This window comes from Triturus cristatus, chromosome 8 (genome assembly GCF_964204655.1).
Source record: "Triturus cristatus chromosome 8, aTriCri1.1, whole genome shotgun sequence".
Classification (NCBI taxonomy): Eukaryota; Metazoa; Chordata; class Amphibia; order Caudata; family Salamandridae; genus Triturus; species Triturus cristatus.
In genome coordinates, this window is record NC_140591.1 from 1,552,605,208 (window position 1) to 1,552,630,596 (window position 25,389).

At 49.7% G+C, this 25,389-nt stretch overlaps 1 protein-coding gene across 1 annotated transcript in view; it reads left to right on the forward strand.

Annotated features, from left to right (window-relative positions):
- TAF10 (TATA-box binding protein associated factor 10) overlaps positions 1-25,389 on the forward strand; it is a 46,342-nt gene that overhangs the window by 10,897 nt on the left and 10,056 nt on the right. The window contains exons 2-3 of the mRNA XM_085623461.1: positions 17,972-18,129; positions 18,573-18,637. Of these exons, the coding sequence (XP_085479587.1) occupies positions 17,972-18,129; positions 18,573-18,637 (223 nt within the window). The remainder of the gene's footprint in view (positions 1-17,971; positions 18,130-18,572; positions 18,638-25,389) is intronic.

Consider the following 25,389-nt stretch of genomic DNA (forward strand, 5'->3'; position numbering starts at 1 on the left):
GCATTCTGCTGATGAATTGTTTTGAATGTTGTGCCATAGACTTTGAGAGGAGGAATTGCCTTAACATGGACCTTAGAAGTATTGCCGGCATTAGATGGAAGTAAAACTTGTACACTCTACCTGTCTGCTTCCTCCATGCTGTAAATACCTGATGGTATCCAGAGAGCACCCAAGAGATGAGGTCCTTGCTGACAACTTTAGGCATTGGATCCTGCAGGATGCGATTGTTAAATTGGATACAAATAGCTGACCACATTGAGCTTCTATTACTAGAGCGTGTGGGACTCTGGAGGCTGTTTACATATAGCACACCACATAGCCTCCACTTATGTCTATGGAGGCCATCTCAAAAGCTGACCATCTCAGAGAGGAAATCGAACACACAGCTAATCAAAATAAAAGAACTCTGTTCCTGTGGATTAGAGCTCCACGCCAGGTGGGACTTGTATAACATATATTCATATAAAAAGGGGCAATACAGTTTTATTTTTGTAAAATGCTTGCTGTTCTTAATCCAAACTGATCATTTGATGGGTAGAGGGGGATAGTGGGGTGACGGTTTAATAACTGCGTCTTTAAAGCTCTTTGAAGTTCAACATGGTTGAAGGGAGTTTGTTTCCAGTTTAGGATACACTGTGATGCCTTTTCTCTTTCTTTAATGAAAAGAATGATTCACTGCGTTGGGACTTTCTGAACCTTGGCATAATAAGCAGAGGTTTACCAGAGGTTCTTTCTGTGATTTTATAATACTAAAGTACTTTCAGCAGAACTGCCTTTCAAACATAAATTTCACAAAAGGTGAAAAAGTTCTTTCTGTGAAGGTAATTGATGCATTGGCATTTTCGAAAACTCTAACAGTAACATGAACAGACAATCTGTGCAGTGCAATTTTCACAGAAGTTGATGCTCCTAGGTACTGACTCTTGGCATAGAGCTTGAAGGGCTGGAGGAATTGGCATGAAGTAGGCAGGGTAGGATTAGGGCGATTGGACCTGATGCAGAACTCGACAGGAGACATTTCTTATCCGGATGCTAAGGGTATAGGGATTTGGATGCCTAGTTGATATTTGGAATTTCTGGGATCGGTGTCCATGATTACGTTCATATTCTTAAGAGGTGATGGGGCTGTTCCTATAATTAGGTGGACTATGTCAAAGCAAAAGTCTTTGGAAGAGGCGATCGGTCACTGTTTTATTGCGATCATCCTACATCACCATGAGGGATAATTTTGTACTGCTTGCTAACTGGAATTCAGTTTGAAAATTAGCAAAGACCTTCTTTTCAAGAACAGTGTTAATTTGCTTGAATACTACTTTCCATATCAACTTTACCAGGAAGGTGCCCATCACAATTTATCTGAAATTAGATCAATCACCACGTCAAGTACATGTTTCTATAAAGGACATTTGATGTGCATTATCTTCAAGTTAGTGGAAAAGGAAGTGTTGAGGTGGGGCTCCTAACCAGATGGGTTGTTTTTCAAGGTGCCTGGTAAGCAACACCCCCCAGGGAGAATCAGTGTAAGCTTTTACGGATTCCTCAGATTGTGCAAAGTAAAATTTTTGATGGAGTCACGGTTGACAGAGAATATCCGATGTTTTGGGGGAGAGAAAGGATTCCAGGAAACCACCTCCCCCTTTTTTTTTTTTTGGCAACATTCTCTGCTGATGAGTCTGGGATGGAATGAGAGTGGGTAACTACCTTCAAAGTATACAGTCATGGCTTCTGAAGTTTTCCCATTACATTTTTGATGTTCTCACATGGAGCAGGAGGTTTGATAGGTGCATGTTGAGACGATCCCCTTTGATAGCCTAATGGCTGCTGTGAGAATTTGGATTATTAGTTGAGGCGGGTAAGTAATAATCACAATCCTTGTGAGGGTGAACCACTACAGTCACTAAATAAAACTGAACTCAACCCCCTAGTAGGTATGGCACAGATTAGATAGGCTTAATTTAGAGGTAATGTGTTAAGTATTTCTGCAATCCTAAAATGGTAATTTAGTCTAAATAAAAAAGCAATAAAAATACCCAACGAATTAGAAAAATAGTTAAATATAATAGAGACACCAAAATGGAAAAAAAAAACATTCAGGGGAATCAAAGATATGAATTTCAAAAGATTATTTGGGTGGAAATAGCATAAGGAAGCACAAAGTATAAAGTCCGCTTTTGTTAGTGCCATAATGTTGCAGGAAGTTAAATTACCACCGGTTTGTGGAGTCCACCACTATTTTCTGTAGTTTCAAGGAAGCTCTTCACTGACTTCTGAGTGGCTTTCTTAGTCTGCATTCGTTATTCCTCGGCGTTGAGGGTGCCAGATCTTTCTCAGGGGGTGTCCAGTCTATCTGCATTTTATTTTCAAGCCGGCACTATAAACTGTATCTTTAAGAAAAGGTTATGGTGTTCTAAATTTTCTATAAATCCTCGGTGGTTGTGTAGTTTCATCTGTCGCTTTGCAATTGGTCTAGTGCCCTGGATCGTGTCTGTCTCCCCATTCTAGCCTAAACTAGGCACCTCATCAATTAATATGAACCCAGTAACCTGCATTTTTATCCCCCGTAAAGCCTTAATTAGAGGAATGAGATATTTGCAAGATCAAGCAGTGACTCATTTTCACTATTGTTTTTCAAAGCAATCTGCTCCTAATTTTCCAGGCTTTGATAATTATCTTTTTCAGTGACATATGCCTTCAACATATTATCTTTTAAGAATCTTTTGGATCTCCCTGCAGATCTAGCACGGGGTCGAATCCTGGCTGGGTCGTTTAGGCTGGCTTCCTAAACGGAGGCCAGCCTTTGGAGGAGAGGTGCGTCTGTCCGTTTAAGCCTCGTCCTTTTTCGGATTCGGGGGCGTGTTTTTTTACTTTCTTTCTCTCCTCTGGAATGTAAACATTCCAGCCAATGGCAAGAGGAGAGAAAGAAAAACACGCCCCCGAATCTGAAAATGCCGCTGCGTTTCTCCGAGGCATTTCTGCTTGACCTCGGAGAAAGGCGGCGGTGTTCATGGCTCTCGCTGCCCTATCCTCGACATCCTGTGATTCTGGGCAAATCACTTAATCTCCAGGTGTTTTAAAAAATAATAATTTGGGGGCGTGGCCAAGATGGCGGGGTGAGCGGACGCTTCCTCCCGTAGCTCCTCCGGCCCGGCCAAGCTAAAGCCCTTTTCTTATGCTTCTCTCCCCCCGCTGAGGCTCGGCGCGGGAGAGGAGCGTGGCGGAACATCAGGGGCATACACCGGTGCTGTTTTTGTCCGGATCGCCCCGGGGAAACCCCCCCCAAAAGTTCGCCCGAGATCAAGGAACGACGGCGGCGAGCCCGAGGGGCGGAGCGTATTGGAGAGCTGTCCGGGCGCCTCGGTTGGGCCTGGTGCTGAAAGTTGCGGTCTGGAGGGGATCTGGCCCGCCGCTCGACGGTGACTGAAGGAGCCTGGCGGGAAGGGGCCCGACGGTGTGGAAGGCTTGGGACGGGTGCCCCGGCACTCGGACTGGTGATGGCGACACCTTGCACTGCGGAAGCCCTGACCCCTAGCCGAGGTACGGCGGACTCTCTGATGGGGTCGGACCATCTGGCCCCCTGTGCGTGACAATCGGGGGCCGGGGGTGGAACTTATTTTACTGCGGGGTGCCTCGGAGGCCCCGGAGGTGTCGCCGGGCCTAGTCGTTTTGGCTTGCTCCGACCGGCCGCCATTTTGTCCCCGAAGGAGCAGTGGTGGCGGCCTCCGCGGGAGTCCTGGCTGCTGGCTGCGGGCGACCTCCCGCTATTACTGGATTGACTACCGGAGGGATGAGCTGTTGGGACCCCTCCTTTGCGGCCCCCTTGGTTGTCTCACGCTAGCTCTTGCGGCTGACGGTGACCGGACTAGGCCGCCATTTTGTCACCTGTGACGCAGCGACCTCACTTGTGGGGGATACCCGGGCCGAGTGCTTGCCGGCGGCTGAGCATCCCTGGGGCGCCTGGATCAGTGCCCGACTGCGGAGCTGGCGATGTCTGGAAAAGGAGGCCCGAAGAAAGGGGACCGTACTCTGCCGGACATGCTTGGCAGGGCCCAGCACTTGCGGGACAGGACACAGCCCTCACCGGGGCCCTCCCGGGCTCCGGCAGATGTGACTGGAGGGGAGCCACCCGTCACGAGGGCCTTTATGGAGGAACTGTTTAGCTCCCTCAGGGAGGACTTCCAGGCACTGAAGCGGGAGGTGGCCAGCGAGGTCCGTGAAGTGCGCAGAGAGGTGGAGGGCCTAGGTGAGCGTGTGGAAGCGGCGGAGACGGAGGGCCAACAGCGAGCGGAGGAGATAGTCCATCTCCAGCAGGACGTTCTTCGCCTCCGGGAACAGTGTGTGGAGCTCCAGGCCCACTCTGAGGACCTTGAGAACAGATCTCGGAGGAACAACATCCGAGTGCGTGGCGTGCCGACTGCGGATGAGGGGTCCGATCTGGGGGGCTACCTGCGGGCCCTGTTCCGAGAGATCCTGGGGGAGGCCACGGACTTTCCCATCAGCATCGACAGGGCGCATAGGGTTGGCCGTCAGCGCCAGCCATCGGCACCCCCACCGGACATTCTGGCCTTCCTGCCCGACTTTCCACTAAAGGAGCGTATCATGGCTGAAGCCCGCAGGAAACAGCCCCTGACCTTTCGGGATCGGCCGGTGGCGCTTTACCAGGACCTCTCCGCCATCACTCTGCAGAAACGCAGGTCCTTTAGGATTGCCACTGACTTTTTGCGCGAGCATGAGACGCCGTACTCTTGGGGTCACCCCTTCCGCCTGATTTTTCGGTGGAACGGAGTATTACACCAGCTACGCTCCTTGCAAGACATTTGTGGTGTCCTGGGGCTCACGGCAGCGGAGGAGGAGGGAGCTACGCCGTCGTGGAGGTCCTCGGAAGGACGGAATCGGCGGAGGTCAACGAGGCGGCGCTCAGCGACCAGTGCAGGGCGCCCGGACTCCCCTACCATTAGGGCGGACAGGGCTGACGCCCTGAGGGCGGCGGCCGGGGACTCGACCGGCTCCTCTAGCGTGGCCTTGACGGCCTAACACACACTCCGGGGGGAGATGTCTTTAGCTTCTTAACATGCTTGGCACGGGGCGGGGGGGTTGGGGGGAGCGGGTGGAGGTAAGTGGCTGGACGTCCACTTTGCTCTTTTCTACGGACTTGCCCGTTTTGGGGCTTGACTGAGACTATGGGGTGTTTGAGTTTGGGGAGGGCTAGTTGCCGAGGTTGGGTTTTGGGTGGGGGAGGGGGTTGTTTTGGGGTTGGGAAGGTCCCGTCCGATGTTGTCTATGCCCGCTTTGTTTTGGCTTGTCCCGCGCTGCGGCCCCGCGCGCCCCACCCGCTGATTCCCTACCCATTGCATGGCGCTCCCGATCCCTGCGAGGAATGCCGGGCCTAAAGGTAGTGACCCTTAATGTTCAGGGTCTGAATAACCCGGTGAAGCGCAGAGCGATCCTGTCGTTGCTGGAGGGGACACAGGCGGACATTTGCCTTTTGCAGGAGACACACTTATTGCCCCGAGACTGCCATAGGATGCGCTCTGCTAAGTTCCCCACCCAGTTCTTTTCCTCGGCAGCGAACAAGACAGCGGGGGTGGCCATTCTCCTAGCGAGCTCCTTTCGGGGGGAGGTGTTGCATAAGTGTGCTGAACAGAAGGGGAGGCTCCTTGCGTATCGCATGCGCCTGGGAGGCATAGCATTTACGGTTGGCTCCGTTTATAGCCCAAACGAGCATCAAGAGCGCTTCCTGGATTCCGCGCTGGTGGATGTCACTGCTTCCCCAGACCGACACATTATCTTGGGCGGAGACCTCAACATTGTCTTTGACTCTGGGATGGACAGATCGGCGCAGCGCTTTCCGCAGACGGGGGAACTGTCCCAGGCTGGGAAGGCCCGGATTGCGGAAATGGACTTGCACGATCTCTGGCGCTCCCTGCACCCCACGGATAGGGACTACTCTTTCTTCTCGCACGCACACCGCACCTACTCACGGCTGGACTACCTCCTGGTGAGTGGACCGATGCGTGCCGCTGCCACGGCGGCGGACATCGGGGTCCTGACCCTGTCTGACCACTCTCCAGTCACCGGCGTTTTCCGGTGGCCGGCGGCCTCCCCCTCTCGGGGGGCGTGGCGCCTCCGGGACACACTTCTACACAAAAAATCGGTGGTACAACGCGTCGGGGAGGTCATACAGGACTATCTCACTCAACAGCAACACTGACACTTCGCAGGCGACACAGTGGGCGGCACTGAAGGCCGTCCTACGGGGGGAATTCATCTCTATCTCTGCAGCCGAGAATAAGGAGCGGCAACTGAAGAGGGATGAGTTGACAGCTCAAGTCCGGGAGCTTGAGCAGGTCCACCGTCGTACGGGAGCGCCGAGGGTATGGAGGCAATTGAAGGCAGCGAGGAAGCTCCTCTCGGCTCTGGATCTTGACAGGGCGGAGTACGCCGCCTTACGCTTGAAACATGCCTACTACACTGGGGGGGACAGATGTGGCAAGCTCCTAGCACACCGGCTCCGGGTCGCGCAACAGCGCAGCGTGGTGAAAGAACTGGTGGGTGCGGACGGGGGGGGTTGTCTCCGGGGACGCGGAGGTAGCGGAGACTTTCCGCGGCTTCTACGAGGCGCTGTATGCTGAGGAGCCCTCCTCGCCACGGGATGCCGATAGCTATTTGGAGTCGGTGACCCTCCCGGTACTGGACCCGGCTCAGGCTGACCACCTGGAGCGGGACATCCATGTGGAGGAAGTGATTTCGGCTATCGCGCGGCTGAAACATGGCAAGGCCCCGGGCCCGGACGGGTACACGTCGCTATTCTACAAGACTTTCTGCACGACCGTGGCCCCTGTCCTTACGCGGCTGTTTAACTCCTTCTCCGAACCGGGAGCCATCCCTCCGGATCTCCTGAGGGCGACGGTCGCGGTAATCCCGAAGCCTGAGAAGGACCGGGCCCTCTGCGGCTCGTACCGGCCCATCTCGCTCCTAAATGTCGACCTCAAGTTGTACACGGGGATTCTCGCATCCAGGCTGGGTCCACACCTCCCCGATCTGGTGGAGGCGGACCAGGCTGGTTTTGTGCCCGGTAGACAGACGGTTGACAACACCAAGAGGGTGACGCATGTTCTGGAGAAGGCCTCAAGGATCTCGGGGGAGCGGATGTTGTTGTCCGTTGATGCGGAGAAGGCCTTCGACAGAGTTCACTGGCCGTATCTTGAGCGGGTCCTCACAAAACTGGGAATCGGCGATAAGTTCCGCACCATGGTATTTAATTGCTATAAGCATCCTTCAGCGTCGGTGCGGGTAAACGGGTGTAGCTCTGGTGGCTTCGCCATCGAGCGCGGCACGCGGCAGGGCTGCCCTCTCTCGCCGCTCCTGTTTGCCCTCTACATGGAGCCGTTCGCTCAGAGGATCCGTAATAATCCGGATGCTGTCGGGGTCCGGATGGGCCAGTACGTCCACACCGTCAGTCTCTACGCGGATGATGTCCTGCTGACTTTGGACGACCCTAGGAGGTCGCTGCCTGCTTGCCTCCGAGAGTTGGACGCCTTTGCGGGGGTGGCCGGCTTCAAAATGAATATGAGCAAGTCGATGGCATTAGACGTGTCCCTGGCTGCGGAAACCAGGAGGGATCTTCAACGGCTCTTCCCCATGCAGTGGTCCTCGTCCACGGTGCCGTATCTGGGGATTCTGCTGGCGCCTACATTATCGGAGATGGTTACGGCCAATTATGCCTCCCTCAGCAGGAAGATCAAGGACGAGCTTGGCCGATGGAACAAAGGCCTGCTGTCCTGGCTGGGGCGAATCGCGGCGGTCAAAATGACGGTGCTGCCCCAGATACTATATCTTTTCCGAGCCCTTCCGCTCCAACCCCCGGTGGGCTGGATCCGACAAATGCAGGCTGACATCTCCCGCTTTGTCTGGCAGGGCCGCAGGCCGCGCATGAAGAGGGTCCTCTCCACGCTTGCTCCGGAAGCGGGGGGTCTCGGCATTCCGGACCTCCGTAAGTACTTTCAGGCGGCACAGCTTCGCTATCTGGTGGAGTGGAGCAGGTGGGAGTCCGACAAACATTGGCTTTTTCAAGACCAGGCAGTGGCGGGCCGCACCTTACAAGAGGTTCCATTCTTGCGCCGCACGCATCGCCCCCCTAATCTTTACGCTTCCTTTGTTACGCGGGTCCCCCTGCGTGTGTGGGACGCGGTCTGCGAAACCCGGGGCCTCACCACCTTCCCTTCGCCGCTCACGCCCATTGCGGGCAACCCGGACTTCTCCCCAGGGATGGAGCCGGGGGTTTTCTCCCACTGGGTACGGGCGGGCTGCAGGGCACTCTTCCAGATCTATGGCCCGGAAGGCGTGGTTCCTTTTCAGCAACTCCGCCAGGAGTTCGGCCTGACGGAGCTGGACAGACTGCGCTACATGCAAGTTCGGCATTGGGCCCTCCAGCCTCAGGTGCGTGCCACCGCTGCCCGTCCAATTACACCGTACGAGCGGTGGTTGGCTACTCGGACCTCCGACGCTAAACTGATCACTGATCTGTATAAACACCTACAACCCCCGCCGTTTCACTACTACAACCCGGGGAGGGAGCGTTGGCACAGGGAATTGGGTAGGACACTCAGCCACAAGGAATGGGACCAAATTGCGTATCGGGCTCGGCACTCTGCATATCACACGGGCCTTACGGAGACATTCACTAAGGTGTCCACATACTGGTACTACACCCCGGAGAGACTGTATGAAATGCATAAACACACTGACAAGGGGTGCTGGCGGAGCTGCGGGCAGGAAGGTACCCTTACACACATTCTATGGGATTGCCCAGTGCTGACCGCCTACTGGAAAGAAGTCTTGGACGAGGTGGATGAGCACTTTGGGATAGAGCTGCCGCGACTCCCGGCGTATGTCCTGCTGGGCCTCCCCAATGACCTAATGTACCCACTGAAGTCCCGCAGGGGTAGGCAGATTGCAATAGCGCTGGGGTCTGCGGTTCAGAACATTCTAATCCACTGGCGCACATCCACCGTCCCCTCCATCACCGGTTGGTTGCATAGGCTCTGGCATGTGCTGGGGATGGAGAAGCTGTCGCTCACGGTTGCGGGGGAGATAGACCAATTTGAAGAGCTATGGCAACCCTTTCTAGCGCTGCTGTCCACTGAATTCCGGGAGCTCACCTGCCCGAGGTACCTTAGGCTTCTCAGGCTGAGGCCGCCGGTGACCCCGGCGGACTAGCTTACATGTGAGGTGGGGACCCCCGGGGTGGGGGGGGGGTGCGGGGCTTCCTGGTTAGGGCTGCTTTGATGCGGGACCATAGGACGGGGGGGAGGGGGGAGGGTTGTTGTTTTTGTTACTGGGAGGATGGGGGATGGGAGGGGGGGGGATTGTGTTCTGTTGAGGTGCTGATGGGGGGGGGATGCTCTTGCTCAGCTTTGGGGTGTCGGATACGCGCGTGGGATTCCACAGCTTGTAATTCTAGCGTTCAGTTACTGTGTTCTTCCCTCTGAGCCACCGCGCCACCTATTGCCAACCCTCTGGAGATGCATCCCTTCTTCTTTGACTGTATTCCATGTATCCTGCCTCCTATCCCCCTCCCCCATGGTTTGTTTTGTCTCAATAAAAAACGTTTTAAACATAAAAAATAATAATTTGACTTTGTGTAATGTCATCGAAAGCGCCCTAATGCCCTGGGATCAAATCCGCGCTATCTAAGACTGCAAACAATAAAATAAAAATCCGAGCTCTCCGAGCCTTTCCTTCCTGCACACGCCAGTCCTCCCTCTCTTTGCTTTCAGTGGCTCTGTCCTTTCACTGCCTCCCCTCCCCGCTTGCTAGTCAGTCCCAGCACTTGTTTCCTTCTCTACCCCCATTCGCACCCCCCACCCCCCTTCCACACACCTCCCTTGCCTAAGTATCCCTCGCGCCCTCTAGTCCATCTTCCCTTTCCGGTCCTTCTTCCTGTTTTGATCATAAACATCGCCCATCGCTGTGTGGATGCGCCCTTCCTTTGTGACCCCGTGACCGCGCCTAGCACCTCAAGATGCCACCTCTGCAAAATGCGCACGTCCCGTTCACAACAATCCAGTGACTGTCGTCTCTATTAAGTGAATACAAAGAAAGTGTGACAAATAAGTGTCCTCTGTGTCACTTACTCACATGTACAAAGCAGATTACTGTATATATTAACATAGGGATGTGTTCAATGAGCATGCTATGTTGCACACGGTACGAACATGCATAGCAGAATCATGCATATAGAAACATACAACTGTGTATAGTGAGCATGGTGGTATCTTGCACACATTACGTACATTACATGCACGCTTTGCAGGATCTATTTAAATAAATATACAGATTTGTACAGTGAGAATGATCACCGGTATAGTTCTACACGTTACATATATATTCACCCAATTCACGATTGTATATAGAGCCTATTTGTGTGTGGGTGCATAAACAAACACCCACGGACAGAGCAGCAAACAGACTGTTGTACACATTCCGAACATATATATATATATATATATATATATATATATATATATCAAAGCTCAAAGTACCCAACGTACAAGGAGCACTCGGGCCTCAGCTGCTCACAAGAAGCCTTAGTAGGTAAGCACGCCTCCACCACCACGATTCCTTTCACTGTTTAAGCTGCCCTGGATGCCTGACGCGTTTCGAAGTGTCCCCACTTCTCTTCAGAGGCTTTGGCAGTTTAGAAAAAGCGCTTAAGGCACCTCCCTCTTAATTGCATGGATGCACGCCCTGGATGGGCTTGTGGGACTTGTAGTGCCTTACGATGCGCAAATGTTCAGCTGGCGATATTTTAAGCCCACAGATGGGCCTCGCTGAGTGTGATGCGTGCAAGATCCATACGCTGCTGCCCCATGGTATCGGCCCATTGTATAGGACCGCATGGCCCCCGGTTCTCTCAGGGTGGTGCTCCTCCCGCGGCAGGGTCACCGCGTGAATATCAAAGCTCAAAGTACCCAACGTACATCCATGCAATTAAGAGGGAGGTGCCTTAAGCGTTTTTTCTAAACTGCCAAAGCCTCTGAAGAGAAGTGGGGACACTTCGAAACGCGTCAGGCATCCAGGGCAGCTTAAACAGTGAAAGGAATCGTGGTGGTGGAGGCGTGCTTACCTACTAAGGCTTCTTGTGAGCAGCTGAGGCCCGAGTGCTCCTTGTACGTTGGGTACTTTGAGCTTTGATATTCACGCGGTGACCCTGCCGCGGGAGGAGCACCACCCTGAGAGAACCGGGGGCCATGCGGTCCTATACAATGGGCCGATACCATGGGGCAGCAGCGTATGGATCTTGCACGCATCACACTCAGCGAGGCCCATCTGTGGGCTTAAAATATCGCCAGCTGAACATTTGCGCATCGTAAGGCACTACAAGTCCCACAAGCCCATCCAGGGCGTGCATCCATGCAATTAAGAGGGAGGTGCCTTAAGCGCTTTTTCTAAACTGCCAAAGCCTCTGAAGAGAAGTGGGGACACTTCGAAACGCGTCAGGCATCCAGGGCAGCTTAAACAGTGAAAGGAATCGTGGTGGTGGAGGCGTGCTTACCTACTAAGGCTTCTTGTGAGCAGCTGAGGCCCGAGTGCTCCTTGTACGTTGGGTACTTTGAGCTTTGATATATATATATATATATATATATATATATATATTACACACTGTATCCGCTGTACACAGTGCAGACTAGTACACAGAACATACTTGTTTTACACAATAACATAAAAAGGAAAAGGTGTGCACTTTCATAAGTATGAATCTGGCCAGAGGTGCACAATGGACACAACGAAGCAAAGACATATATGCATTATGCACTGCACGGCAGTGCAATACCCTGTCTGCACTTCTTTTCCGGTCATTGGGTGGGCAGTGCATGCCCTGTCTGCACTTCATTTCACCCGGGCAGCGCCAAGTCATATTTATGCTTATTTTTTCCGCTGTCACTGGAAGAGCAGTGACAGGCCCTGCCTGACCTCTCTGCGCCTCTTTCCCCGGTCACTGGGTGGGCGGTGCCAGGCTCTTGCTGCATTTATTTACCCCTGTCATTGGATGGGTATCACCAAGTCCTGTGTCCACATCTTTCCCCAATGCCGCGCCCTGTCTGGCACCTCTCCAGTCCCCACCTGTGACTGGTGGACATTGTCGCGCACTATCTGCGTCATGCCGACTGTTGCCGTTCTGCGGTGGTAGGCCCTCAGTCTGTGCCTCTCCAGCTGCCTCTCACGGGGCAGCGCGAGGGCATTTAAAGCTATGACACGTTATCATCACACGTCACTGCCAGCCCTACTCTGTAAGCGCGAGCCCTGCAAAGAGCGCCAAGTTTCTCTTCACACTCCTAGCCGCGTCATCTGTTTTGTGGAAAATAGTCTCCCTGACCGGGATTTGCCAGTGAAAGGTGCAGTGTTTGAAGGGGCTTGCAGTAGGGTGACCAACCGTCCGTAAATTTCACGGACAGTCCGTAATTTCGTCCGTCCGTCCGTTGTCCGTGAAGGATTCTTTAACGGACGCCATTTGTCCGTAATGTTAACCGGGCACCGGTCGCACCACCCTAAAGCCGGCACAGCTTCCCCCCACCTCCCTGCTTGACTCCGATGCTGCTGAGGTCGGGTGTAACGGACTCCGATGCAGTACCAAAGCTCAGATACCCAGCAGCATTGGAGAGGCACAGCGGGATGGCAACCCTCACACCTTCAGCCCTTGATGAGCTGTTAAGAGGTGCTTGAAGATGACTGAGAGGGAGGGGCTGTAGCTTCAGGGGCATCTATTCAGATGCACACAGCCCTGAATGCGTCATGTCTCTGCAATTTAGAGGGGCCACGCACATTCCCTTTCTGCCCAGGGCCCCAAACATCCTAGGACCGGCCCTGATTACCCCAAGGCAGCACGCGGTTCTCTTCACAGAGCTTAATTACTGTTACTAAATTGTAAGCAAACACTGGTTCTTCAAACATGCAGTCTATAATGTAATAAAATAAAGAAATGGCACAATCGCACCCACACTGATTAACAACGTATGGAGGACAATAAATCAGTTCTCTTGGAGTATCTCCTTTAAGTGCTGTACATCACAGGGGGGGGGGCAAAACTAACATTGAGAGCCTGTCCTCTCGTTCTCTTGTCCAGGAGGGGGTTAGGAGCCCTACCCCACCCTGATGAGACCGAGATGATACTAGATTACTGAATGCCCACCCCCTGTGCCCACCCTGGTGGATCCTGTCTCCCCCCCCCCCCCCCCCCCCCCCCCCCCCAGTAATGGCTCCTGTCCCCCATGTGGTGACTCCTGTCCCCCCCCCCCCCCTGTGGTGGCTCCTGTCCCGTACACCCCCGTACACCCCCTCCTGTCCCCCCTTTGGTGGATCCTGTCTCTGCCCTGGGTGGCTTCTGTCCCAGTCCTGGAATGGCTCCCGCAGCGAGGGTGAAGTTCTTGATGGGCCTCTTCTCAAAAAGGCTCAGCTCAAAATTAATATGAAAAGGTGGGCGAGTAAGTGAAGGGATGGGTGGATGGCTGGATGAATTAGTGAAAGGGTGAATGGATGATTGAATAGATGGATAATGAGAGGAGATGGATGGATTGATGAGTGAGTGGAAGGATGGATGAGAGAAGGTAAATAGCTGGATGTATGGGTGGAAGGGTAGCTGGATGGGTAAAAGGGTGGATGGATGAGTGAAATGATGGATGGATTGATAAGTGCAAGGGTGAATGGATGGATGAGTGAAAGGGTGGATGTAAGGATGGATGAGTGAGTGAAAGGGAGGGTAGATGGAAAAAAGGATTAATAGATGAGTGAAGGAGTGAAAGGATAAATGGATGAGTGATAGGGTCAATGGATGGATTCATGAGTGAATGAGTAGATGGATGGATGGATGGATGTGTGGATGGGTGGGTGGAAAGATGAGTGACTGGGTGGATGGATGGATGAGTAAGTGAAAGGATGGCTGGATGGGTGAAAGGGTAAATGGCTGGATGGATGAGCGAATGGATGGGTAGAAGAGTGGATGGATGAGTGTACAGATGGATAGGGTGAAAGGATGGATGGATAATGGATAGATGAGTGAAAGGATGGATGAAGGGATGGATGAGTGAAATGATAGATGGAAGGATACATGATGGATAGGTTTGCAAATGGTTGAATATGTTTGGATATGGCTGGGCTTACTTATATACTATTGTGCGACCTCCTCCTGATGTGTCTGTAAAACTTTGTCCTGAAGTTTTGTCCTGAATTTTGACCTCCTGTCCTGAATTTGTGTCCTGAATTGTGACCCTTTGTCCTGAATTTTTACACTCACCGTCCTGAATTTGCACCAATGCCAGTTGGTCACCCTAGCTTGCAGGTCGGGTTGCTGAAACAGCTCTGGTGACACCCGAGACAGCAGGCGCATTTTTGAATGAAAGAGAACGGAAAGAATCCAGGGTGCAGGGCCAGGAAGGGCCCGGCCCTTTCGAAAGCACTAGCCTCAGATTTGTGGACCGCTTCCCCGACCTCTGCTTCATATAAATGAAGTGAGTGGACTTATAAAGGCAGCGCTTCCTTAATCTCCGAGTAAGCACTGCATGTTAAAGACACGTCTGACTTAATGGGGGTGCAGCCGAATTAAATATTAAAAGGGGAGGGAGGAAGGCGCTTGAATAATTAATAGTCGTTAAACAAATAGACGTTATGAATGGGCTTTGCCTTTCATAGAACAGATCTGTGTGTTGATAACGCAGTCACCAATAAATGTCTTCCCAGCTAGCCTTTTTATGGTGTGCATTGTCTGGAGAACTTGCATTTTTATTGATCGACTTGTGCGTCCACTTTCCTACTCTGTATACTCTGTAGGAGCGTGTCAAAAAACTGCTAAATGTCTGTAAGCGTGTGTTTGTGCCTCTTCATGTCTGTGGGCTGTGTGTTTGTGTGGTGTGCGCACCTATTCACTCGCCTGTACGTGTTTGTGCGCCTCTTTGTATGTGTTTGCCAGAGTGTGCATTGTGTTTGTGTGGGCACTAATCTATACATATTAGTGTGTTTGTACAGATGTGTGTGTATGTGTTAGTGCCTATTCATGTCTGTGTTGGTGTGTGTGCCTATTTACTCGCGTATCCGTGTGGGCCTCTTCATTCGTGTGTATGTGTGCCTCTTCGTGTGTGTTTGCATTGTCTGTGTGGGCACTCATCTATACAGATTAGTGTGTTTGTACGGGTGTATGTGTTCATGCCTATTCATGTCTGTGTGCGTGTGTGTGCCTATTCACTCGCGGGTGCGTGTTTGTGTGTACCTCTTCATTCGTATGAGTTTCCAGAGTGTGGGCATTGGGTTTGTGTGGGCACTCATCTATGCATATTAGTGTGTTCGTAAGGATGTGTGTTTATATGCGTGCTTTGCGGCGAATGGCTATACCGGGTGTGTTTGTGTATTTAGAGCAGACGATTGTCACGCCATCATAAACACCTTTTAATAACTCTGTGTGTGTAGGTGGCTCTGTGGGTGGCTCTATTTGTGTTTGGGTTGCTCTCTGTGGGTGGCTCTGTGTGTGGGTGGCTCTATTTGTGTGGGTGGCTCTGTGTGTGGGTGCAAATACAATGGGTCTCGCATTTGAGAGTGATTAAGCTATTGACATTGTAAATAACAATGCCGTTTCAAAACAAAAATGTCATGAGCAATGCCAATAGCTCTAACTTTAACAATGCCGAGACCATTGCATTGTAAATGCGTGTTAACCTTAATATTTAGTTTGGGAAAGAACCACTCTTTGGTTTTCTGGAGGTAAAGTATTTTGCCTCCCCAGCCAAATGTCTGAAACGGAAGTGACCGGTATTAAGTGTCTTTTGACCAGCTGGTTGCCTTGCTTGTCTTAGAGGGCAGATGGTGTTGAAATGTGTACTCCCCACAGAGAAACCCACACCTATAAAACACATCTAGGTCCTTCAGCCAATCAGCTTCCTAGGTTGAATGATGGCTTGACTCTTGTTCTTCCGCATGGTTGGCATGCACTGGTGGCTGCTCTACTAATTGCTGAGTTATGGATCATGTGAGATAGTCCCCAACATTAATAATGGCTCCTCGAGAAACCCAATACATCACCATACTGGAGTTTGGTATAATGTAAACCGTATTGTGTCTGCTGGTGTGAAGAAACAATATCTTCGACTTAACTGCACTCAACCTATGTCTTACAGACCAGCATGTCCTGCACATTTTCGGTAGTATATGAAATGTATCCTAGGATACGTTTGGGCTGCTTGACAGTGAATCGACTGTTTACTTTTAAACTTTATATTGCCAGCTCCCAGTATCTGACAATGAAATAGTTTTAACAAAAGTGCATTGGACCATAATTCATACAAGGAAAATGGACTTCATAACATCTGGATGGGTAGTTAAAGTGGACCTAATTGTTCCTTGTGTGCCTCTCGTGCCTCGGGCCCTGGTGCCCATGGACTTATGAAAGCTACACACATCAGACCGGGTGTCAGGGGATGCTTCCAACCCAGGGACTGAACCTATACACTCGATTTGGTGAGGCTTGTCTCATCATATTCAAATCTAGAAGATCAAATGAGAACTTCAGTTAAACAAGCATTGGAAAAGTCAATAGGTCGTACCTTTTGGATGTATTGCTTTGCTTGTGCATGCTGTTTGCCCACCACACACGTCATATTTCTGCTATGAATTAGCGTGCACTAATGGTGTGAGGAACATTCGTCTGCTCGGTATATGTGCTGTGCAGGATGCCTGTGCATCAACCGATGCATAGAGCATCACAAACCGGCGCGTTCTTCCTACTCCCTCTAGCGCAGCTAGCCTGAAGGACTTTATTTTATTGCAAGTCTACATTTTGACCAAGGAAACAGGAGAACAAGCGTAAAAGGTACACTAAAAGCTGCGTTTGCAGCTTTCTGCACACTTATGCCATTAGGCGAACCCGGCGCCTGTTCGGGCATCACTTCTGCGTCACAAGGAAAGGTTAGACCTGGAACACGTCGTATGTCTTCTGACCGCATTGCACACGAACCGTGTTCGCTTGAACACACCGTCTCTGCAGCCTGCCCTTCGTGACACTGCATTGCATGCTCAACTAAGCTTATGTCGTCCACCAACTATGAACGCGTAATGAGCAGTTATATCCAGGGGCGTAACACGGGCTCTAGGGGGTCCCCAACCCTTCATGGGTTAGGGAGCATTCAGACCAAAGTCAATGATTATCAGTGGGCTATGACCGGGGCCCCTGATCAGTCTGCAGGAGGCCCCAACATTTTGTGTTACACCACTGGTTAAATCTACACCCAATGGGAGGATATTTTCGGAAACATTAGGTGGCAATATATATGCCATGGGATATTTCTGAACACGATAGTCTGACGTAAACATTGCAACATGTCAATCACATATTTATTTGCAAATGTCTTGGTGCTAATCACATAGAAGAAATGCAGACCTATCTGCAGAAGTAAATTAAACAGGGGAGCACTGTCCGGTGTTTGGTTAGAGGATTCGTTAAAAGAACTAACTGGGCTGTCTTCTAAGCCCAGCTGGTAAAATCCAGTAAGTTGTGCCAACAGTCAAGAACAAGCATTAAAAATGCAATAAGTCTTGCCTTTTATTAAGTTAAAGCCATTTGCTTGGCTATACAATACCATTAGCAAATCAAATGGCTTTAACTTAATCATAGGCGACGCGAGGCCTATTGCATTTTCAATGCTTGTTTTTCCTGTTTGCCTCCACCATGAGAGCGATGGGGATTTCTGCATGCTAGGGGATTTATTTTTTGTATTGAGGAAATTTCTACCATTTAAAATGTATTTCCTCAATACAAAAGAAATTGCAGTACTTGTAATTTGAACATGGCACCCACAATGCAACCCTTTGGTGCTTTGAAGGAAGTGGACACGTGTCCCGTAGTCTGCATCTTGTCTTGTGATTCGTTTTTGCCACCAGGAGATTCTGCTGGATATTTTTTGTTAGACTAATTGGTCGGTTTCTTTCCCAGTACCCGTGTCTGCAGCAGTAGCTGCTGCGCCATCTGAAGGATCCATGTCCAATGGAGTTTACATGCCTCCAGGCGCAGCAAATGGAGATGTTAAACCTGTTCTTTCCACTACTCCATTAGTCGACTTTCTGATGCAGTTGGAGGATTACACGCCCACAGTAAGTCTCATCTTACTACTAAATGTTTAACTATTAATATTCAGGCTGGTTAAGCGAATGGTGGCTGCGCTCTTGCGCCACGTACAGTTTGGCTATCTAGGTCTAGCTCGAAGATATGGAAGCTATATAACTCACTTGGGATCAAGTTGCACCTTTGTCAATGTTTATCTTTTTGATGTGAGCTTCCATTACTATCAATTAAAAAAAAATCTGTATTAAGCTTAGAAATGACTAAGACCTGTCAGGAAACAAAATTGAGCGTTGTTCAACCTTTCAGTTTCGGGATTGCCATTCACGTGCATGATTGATTCTATCTCAAATGAAAACTTGAAAGATGTCTTTTCTCTGTGTGAAGATCATTTGTGTTAAGTGCCGTCGTATGTTTGTGTGCTGCTCACATTTGAAGAGGTTTCAGTAATTGGTTTCTCATTTCTCACTGACAGATTCCAGATGCAGTAACTGGATATTACCTCAATCGTGCTGGTTTTGAGGCATCTGACCCTCGCATGTGAGTAAATAAATCTGTCCTAAAGTGGGGAATAAAAACCTTTCGATTTATCAAATTCCCCTGTAGAACTTGGGGGGAGGACATTTAAGGGCATAAGCGGGTTTTGCTATTCTCCAGCTCTTGAAGTGAACGCTGCAGTTTCTGCACTTCATGCTAGAATTCCCTTTATCTGATGTCTGATGTAGAAAAAGTAGCTGGTTCTGTTTCAGTGTCACGCGTTAAAAGATGAAGAGCGAGGTTGTGGCGCACAGAGATTGGTAACTGTTGCGTTCGCTCTCACCCGAGGAGAAATTGGGGTCAGGATTAGGAAGGAGAGAGAGAACTGGAAGTGGTTTCCTTTGATCTGGTCTTGCATCGCTGCACATCCAATCTAATCCCCAGAGCTTTCTTGTGGCTTCTTAGAAGGGCGATCTTAAAGCATAGATGCATTAAGGTATCGCCACAGGCAATCAAGCTTGTTTCTAAATGATTCAGTAACCGCGCGTGTTTATCTGATGCTCCAATAACTGGGCAGGTGATCAACCCAGAGAGCTACAGGAACCCTCCCTGGACTCCAGAGCACAGTAGCTAACACACACGCAGAATGTCACCAGACTTTGAGAACTAAACATGCAAGTCGTAATACAGTGGAATCTTGAAACGGCTCAGCTGAATAATCTAGAAATGGTTCAGGGGAGAGGGAGATGCAGCAAACGTGAAGGGCCGCGAACATGGGAACAAACTATTTGGCATCGGGAGCCCTACAGCGAAGAGGTTGCGAGGCAACTGATTACCCCCAACTGACACCAGAAGTGCTGCCCCTCTTCTCCTATCGGTCGGCACCTGCCTCTCACTTGATCCCTTCTCCTGTTCTGCCTCCTCTGGTCCATGCGCCACCTTCTTCTATACACTTCATTCTGCAATTTGTTTCACTGCTGTATTCAGCTGTTTTTTTAGTCCTAGCTTATTTACCAGCCTTAGCCTCTAGCTCCTTATAGTCAGCTGTGTTTATAACCTAGCATGTGGTCACCAGCTTTTTATTCTGTAATGGCATGATCTAAAATAGCATCCCCGCTCTTTGAGCTATTAGTGTGTTCCAGATGATGGTACCCCATCCAGCCAAGCTTTTGCATCATCTTATTTTCGAATCACAATGATTCCCATGATTCCAAGAAGTTTGTTCTGAACTGTTTCTTTGAGCTGCCATGAAAACCTCCTATAATGTTTTTTTGTGTGCTTTTTAGTGCATATATAGACCGTGACCGGTATAGTGCAGTGGGCATTTGCAAGTGATTCCTCCTGTTCCAGTTACACTCTTACTCCCCTCTGTCCTCTTGCCCTCAAGCTCTCTCTTCTCTTCAATTCTCCTGCCATTGAGAGAATGGGTAATTGAAATAAAGTCGTTGTATATTTCAGGAAACATTTAACACTTGGCATGATCCAAGATTTTCTGTTGGCTGAGGTTTTTATGGAGATGTTCTGCTACCCCAGTTGTTCTTGGAACATGTACTGCTCCGATCCAGTGGGGCATACTGGTCTCGACTCAGTACTTTATTTTCCATTATCACTGCTTTAATTTGCATTACATTCCAGCACCACATGTTTTGACAGGCAATCGTACTGTTGCAAATCTGTGTTTCCTGTCAGCGTAGTTCTTGTAAGACATTGTCCCTGGCGAATACGAGGCCGAGTTTTGTTGTGAGTGGTGGCTAAACTTTCTCACTGCTGAGAGTAATACTCAAAGCATATTTGCTTAAGCAAGAGCTTGAACGATTAGTTAAATACCAGAGAAAGTATGTGGGCAGGGTGCACAACAAAGGGCCATACAGCTATTTAAAGATCGAACCGAAGAACTTGCAATGTCCACAACAAACTAAGTAAAATTCCAAATATCTAATAAGGGAAAAGGGTACAAATGAAGAAAATTACACAGGCATTCACTCAAAGACATACCCTATAAGAAATAATACAGCAACACATGGGGTTAAATTATTTTTTGCATTGCAATAGTCCAAAAGAAATCTAAAAATGAAAACACCTATGTCAGGAAGGGCACCTAGATTTTGCATTTGAAAGTCAAACCTGGGCAGTTGATCCTCTGTGGTTGTATATTGCTCCCGTATGAATACGTATGCATAGAATGTTATATGTTGTATTGTTGTTTACTTACTTTAAACCTGTTCTCAAAACGCCAGTTCAGTGTCACTAAGTTTATCATGTTAACTCTCTTTGTAAGCAACACACAAGTGTGTTTTTGGATAATGTAGGCTGTGAAACTTCAAAGTCTTGTCTTTTCCTTACTGGGAAGCCCAAAACATTGTTGTTCAGGCATCTAATCTATCTGGAGTAGATTACTCCCACGTTTATTTTTGGTTCTTCCAGCTTTTCTGATTCAATGACAGTGAGTAATGCAGAATTCGGCGGCGGGCCTCCTTTTCAGTCTCTCTTGTTGCAGCCCAAATTCCTCATACTTAAAACTGCTCCACTGATTACCAGTTAGTAAAAGAATCCCTTTCAAAGCTTTATTGCTAGCCCACTGCGCCCTGCACGGAGTAGTACCACACTATCAAAATATGAGAATCCAGCTCTATTACCCTGGCAGGGCCCTCCTCTCGGGAAAGGCTCGACTGATAGTGGTCCCACGTTTTAAGAGAGCTAGATGTGGTGGCTTATCCTTTTCAGTTCCACAGAACGGTAGCTTGCACTAGGTGTAAGCTCTTCTCAGGCTCCCCACTCTTCAGGCATCCGCAGAGAGCATGCTGCCCCAATCCTCTCTGTAGATAACAGTTACCCCCAGACCAGAGCTTAGTGTGGAAACTGGTGTGACCAGTTCTACTCAAGTCTTGGGAGCATGGCTTAATCAAAGGCAGGCTAAATTTTCTGGACCCACGGTAGGTTACAGCTTTTCTCTTTGCTTCCAAATCTCAAACTCTCCAAAGTTTTATGAAATTTTGAGACAAGTGAAGGCCTCTCCTATCTCTCTAAACACTACGCTGATGGCTCTTTGCACTTGAAAATTATTCATGTACCTTCTACAGTGTTTTTCAAAACCTGTCACAGGGACCAAGGTTTGCCAATGCCTAATGGGGAAGACAATAAAACCTGTATTGTGTAGAAAGAGTATTTTGCACAGTACAGTGCTGTCATTAGCTACATTGTTAGCTGTGAACATATAAAAGTTATTACAGCCAACATACATCCGCATTTAGTTGCCTCTGGCTGATTTTCATGTTGAGGGTTTTTTATGTATTTACTGCCACTGAAACACAATTTCTGATTGTTTTCCCTGCTTGTATTTTTTTTTTCCACAACACATTTTGTCAACCGCCGTAAAAACCCTGAAGAGTGTTGGGTTTGGGATGATACAATATAAAAGAAAGTTACATCACTGATGTAGACTTGTATCAAGTCAAGATTGGACAATCGAGAATCAAAAAATAATTTAACAGCTAACCAGATATAAAATGGTGCCATATACAAATTCCACATTCTGTTATAAGCCGGTCCCACCCACCCCACCAAGAGATTATAAATTCATGTCGCAGTATAGCTCTGCACCATCGTTTCATCTCAATAGATCTGTGATTGATGTTGTATGGGGATGGGCTCCAGATACAGACCACAGTAGTCCGCCCATCTCCTCCAGATCTTGGGGTGTTTCTGGGGGTGTTCTGCTTTGGTTTTTGGATTGGGTAGAATCTGCTCTACAGAGCCCTTCTGACCCAAAACAGAACGTTACCCCCTCCCTAGGGCCTTTTTACACCTAAATAAGCACATATATATGTACCACCTAAGGACAGGGAATTCCTATTATATATATATATCAAGACCTCACAGCCTCGCAATCTCAGCACCCACAGTCTCGCGACCTCAGTCAGGTCCAGAATCTCCTACCCATCCGGTAGCGACACACACGATCTCGCGGCCTCAGTCAGGCCCAGAATCTCCTACCCATTCGGTAGCAACACACACAGTCTCGCGACCTCAGTCAGGTCCAGAATCTCCTACCCATTCGGCAGCAACACACACAGTCTCGCGACCTCAGTCAGGTCCAGAATCTCCTACCCATTCGGCAGCAACACACACAGTCTCGCGACCTCAGTCAGGTCCAGAATCTCCTACCCATTCGGCAGCAACACACACAGTCTCGCGACCTCAGTCAGGTCCAGAATCTCCTACCCATTCGGCAGCAACACACACAGTCTCGCGACCTCAGTCAGGTCCAGAATCTCCTACCCATCCGGTAGCTACATACAGTCTCGCGACCTCAGTCAGGTCCAGAATCTCCTACCCATTCGGCAGCAACACACACAGTCTCGCGACCTCAGTCGGGTCCAGAATCTCCTACCTACACGGCAGCCTTAGCACGAGCTCATCCTATTATTACTGTGGTACACAACAGGGGAATCGGGATTACCATATATCAGATCACACAAAGACTATTAGTTGAGCACAACCTGTTCTCTAGTTCGAGGGGCTTGTTTTCCCCCTCATCCAGTTACCACTTACCTGACCAGGATTAACCTCTGTTCATTTTAAGGCAACTCTGACTAAAGAATAGGCTATCCTCCTGTACAAAAGTACACAACACATGCTAACGTACAACAAGCTAAATACTTTATTTAAATGCCACATGCACATTCGCAGAATACATTATATATATAGACAACCTGCAAGGAAAGTGAAAGGTTAAGTTGTATACTCTAAAGAAAAAGGGGTCGACTTCACCTTTATGGTACGTAGCCCGTGCTCAATGGTCATCTAGGTTCCCTTCTCGTCTATGCCTCGGCTTCGCCTGGAAGTCACCCCTCTACAGTTGTGGGTCTGCTCCCTTCTCCCTCTCCGAGTCACTGGAACCTCTTCCCTGTCGGCTACTCTGTCCTCTTTAGATTCGAGTTCGTCATCCGTCTTCCTTGGAATAAGTAATAGCTTTTCTGCTAACGGCCAGATGCCGCCTATGGTCTAGAAGCAAGTGCAAGTGTCTGCCTCAGACTTTCACTAATATAGATGTGCATTCTCTCATGGAAATTTCCAGCTCGAAACCTGCCGCCCACCAAATTCCTGTACCTCCCCGCACCAAGGACACTTTCCCAGCCGGCCGGCCTGATGTAGTGTCTTCGGCATGAAGAAAAATACAATCCTTCGATAAGGGCCGGCCTGAACCGGTTCTCTCCGAGCGAATAACACCTCATAACTAAAACACTGCCTATGACCTAGAAACTTCCCAAGCTGCCAGAGCAGGAGGAAAGATGGAGTCTCTCCCGTTTAAGGCCTACCAGGCCTGAATGCAGCACAGCTCCATTAGATACCCTCACTACAGAACAGATTACCCCTAATGCTAACGAATCTATCCCCTAGGATATGTATGCAAACCCTGATCTATGGGGAAGGACACAGGATCATGTCGAAGTGAATAATATCTCTCCCGTTTAAGGCCTACCAGGCCTGAATTCAACACAGCTCTATGAAATACCCTCACTATAGGGCAAGTTATCCTCAAGGCTACCGAATCTATCCCCTAGGCTATGTGTGTAGGCCCTGAGCTATGGGTAGGAGCACGGGATTGTGTCAAAAGTGTCTAATAGACAGGCCCTATTCACTACTCCAGTCCTTAGACTTGGATGGAAAGAGACTGAAGTCATATGGATCGCTCTATAACACCGGAAGGCCGGGAAAATCGAGCAGTACAGGGGGGCACCCGGCGCCTTTGAATATTGGAATCTCCAGTCCCATACAGAAGTCCATACCTCTACTAAAGGAGGGGATGCGGCCATCAAAGCCTTGGCAATGTTGCGTTTTGCCAAGGTGATACCCAGGTGTAATAAATGACGTGTGTAGCTATTACCCCCATCCCCTCCGTGATATGTAGAATGGCGAGATGTGGCGAAAGTGAAATATCCCACCCCAGCACCTCAGAGAGGCATGCAACCACTCCCCGTCAAAACCTCGAGCGCGGTACACTGCCATATTGTGTGTCGGACGGTGCCCTCAGCATTTCTACAACCCAGGCAAAAAAGGCATTTTACTTTTTCTGTTGAAGACTCTGGCTCCGACTTAGCGATCGACCTCCAGATGCAGGACCTTCACTGGGTCAGGTACCAAGAGTACTAACATCCCCGTCCTGCCACCCGAAAAACATTTGGTTCTAACTGAAAATAAAGCTCCCAGGCCATCACTGCCAGCAGGCGGTTGTCGGCACCGAACAGCTGCTATGGATGCCTTGGGCTCAGCAACGGAACCACAACCGAAGCCAGCGGCTTCCCCACCAAACCGACCCTCTTCATCTTCGGAACCGAAACCACTCTTGGCGCCAAATATTTTGACGCCGGCATCGAAATTGCCTCCCGCTACTCCAGTTGAACCAATCCTCCAGTCAACGTGGAACGGCTCGATCCATGCCAAACACTACATATACAGGCCTGGACTGGCCGCATCTTAGCCAAGACTGTGGTGTCAGTGCCACCTCCATCAAAGCACCACCTTTCTTTTGAAGAAGCAATAGACTTGCTGGTGCTTGTTTTTATATAAAAAATAAAAGGAAGATAGACCAGGCCACTACTCCCTTGTATCCTCCTCCATCTGCTTCTCCACCACAGCCGCCTCCACCCTTCATTCCACCACCTTCACCCTCTCCACCTCATTCTTGGGGTGATGCTCCTAGATTTTACGCCACAGGGGTCTCTTTATTCCTTCACAGGTGACCATGGAGGAGGGCGGATGATTCTTAAGATGCAACACAGCCTCCAGATCCCTGGCCAGATTATGATGTTAGT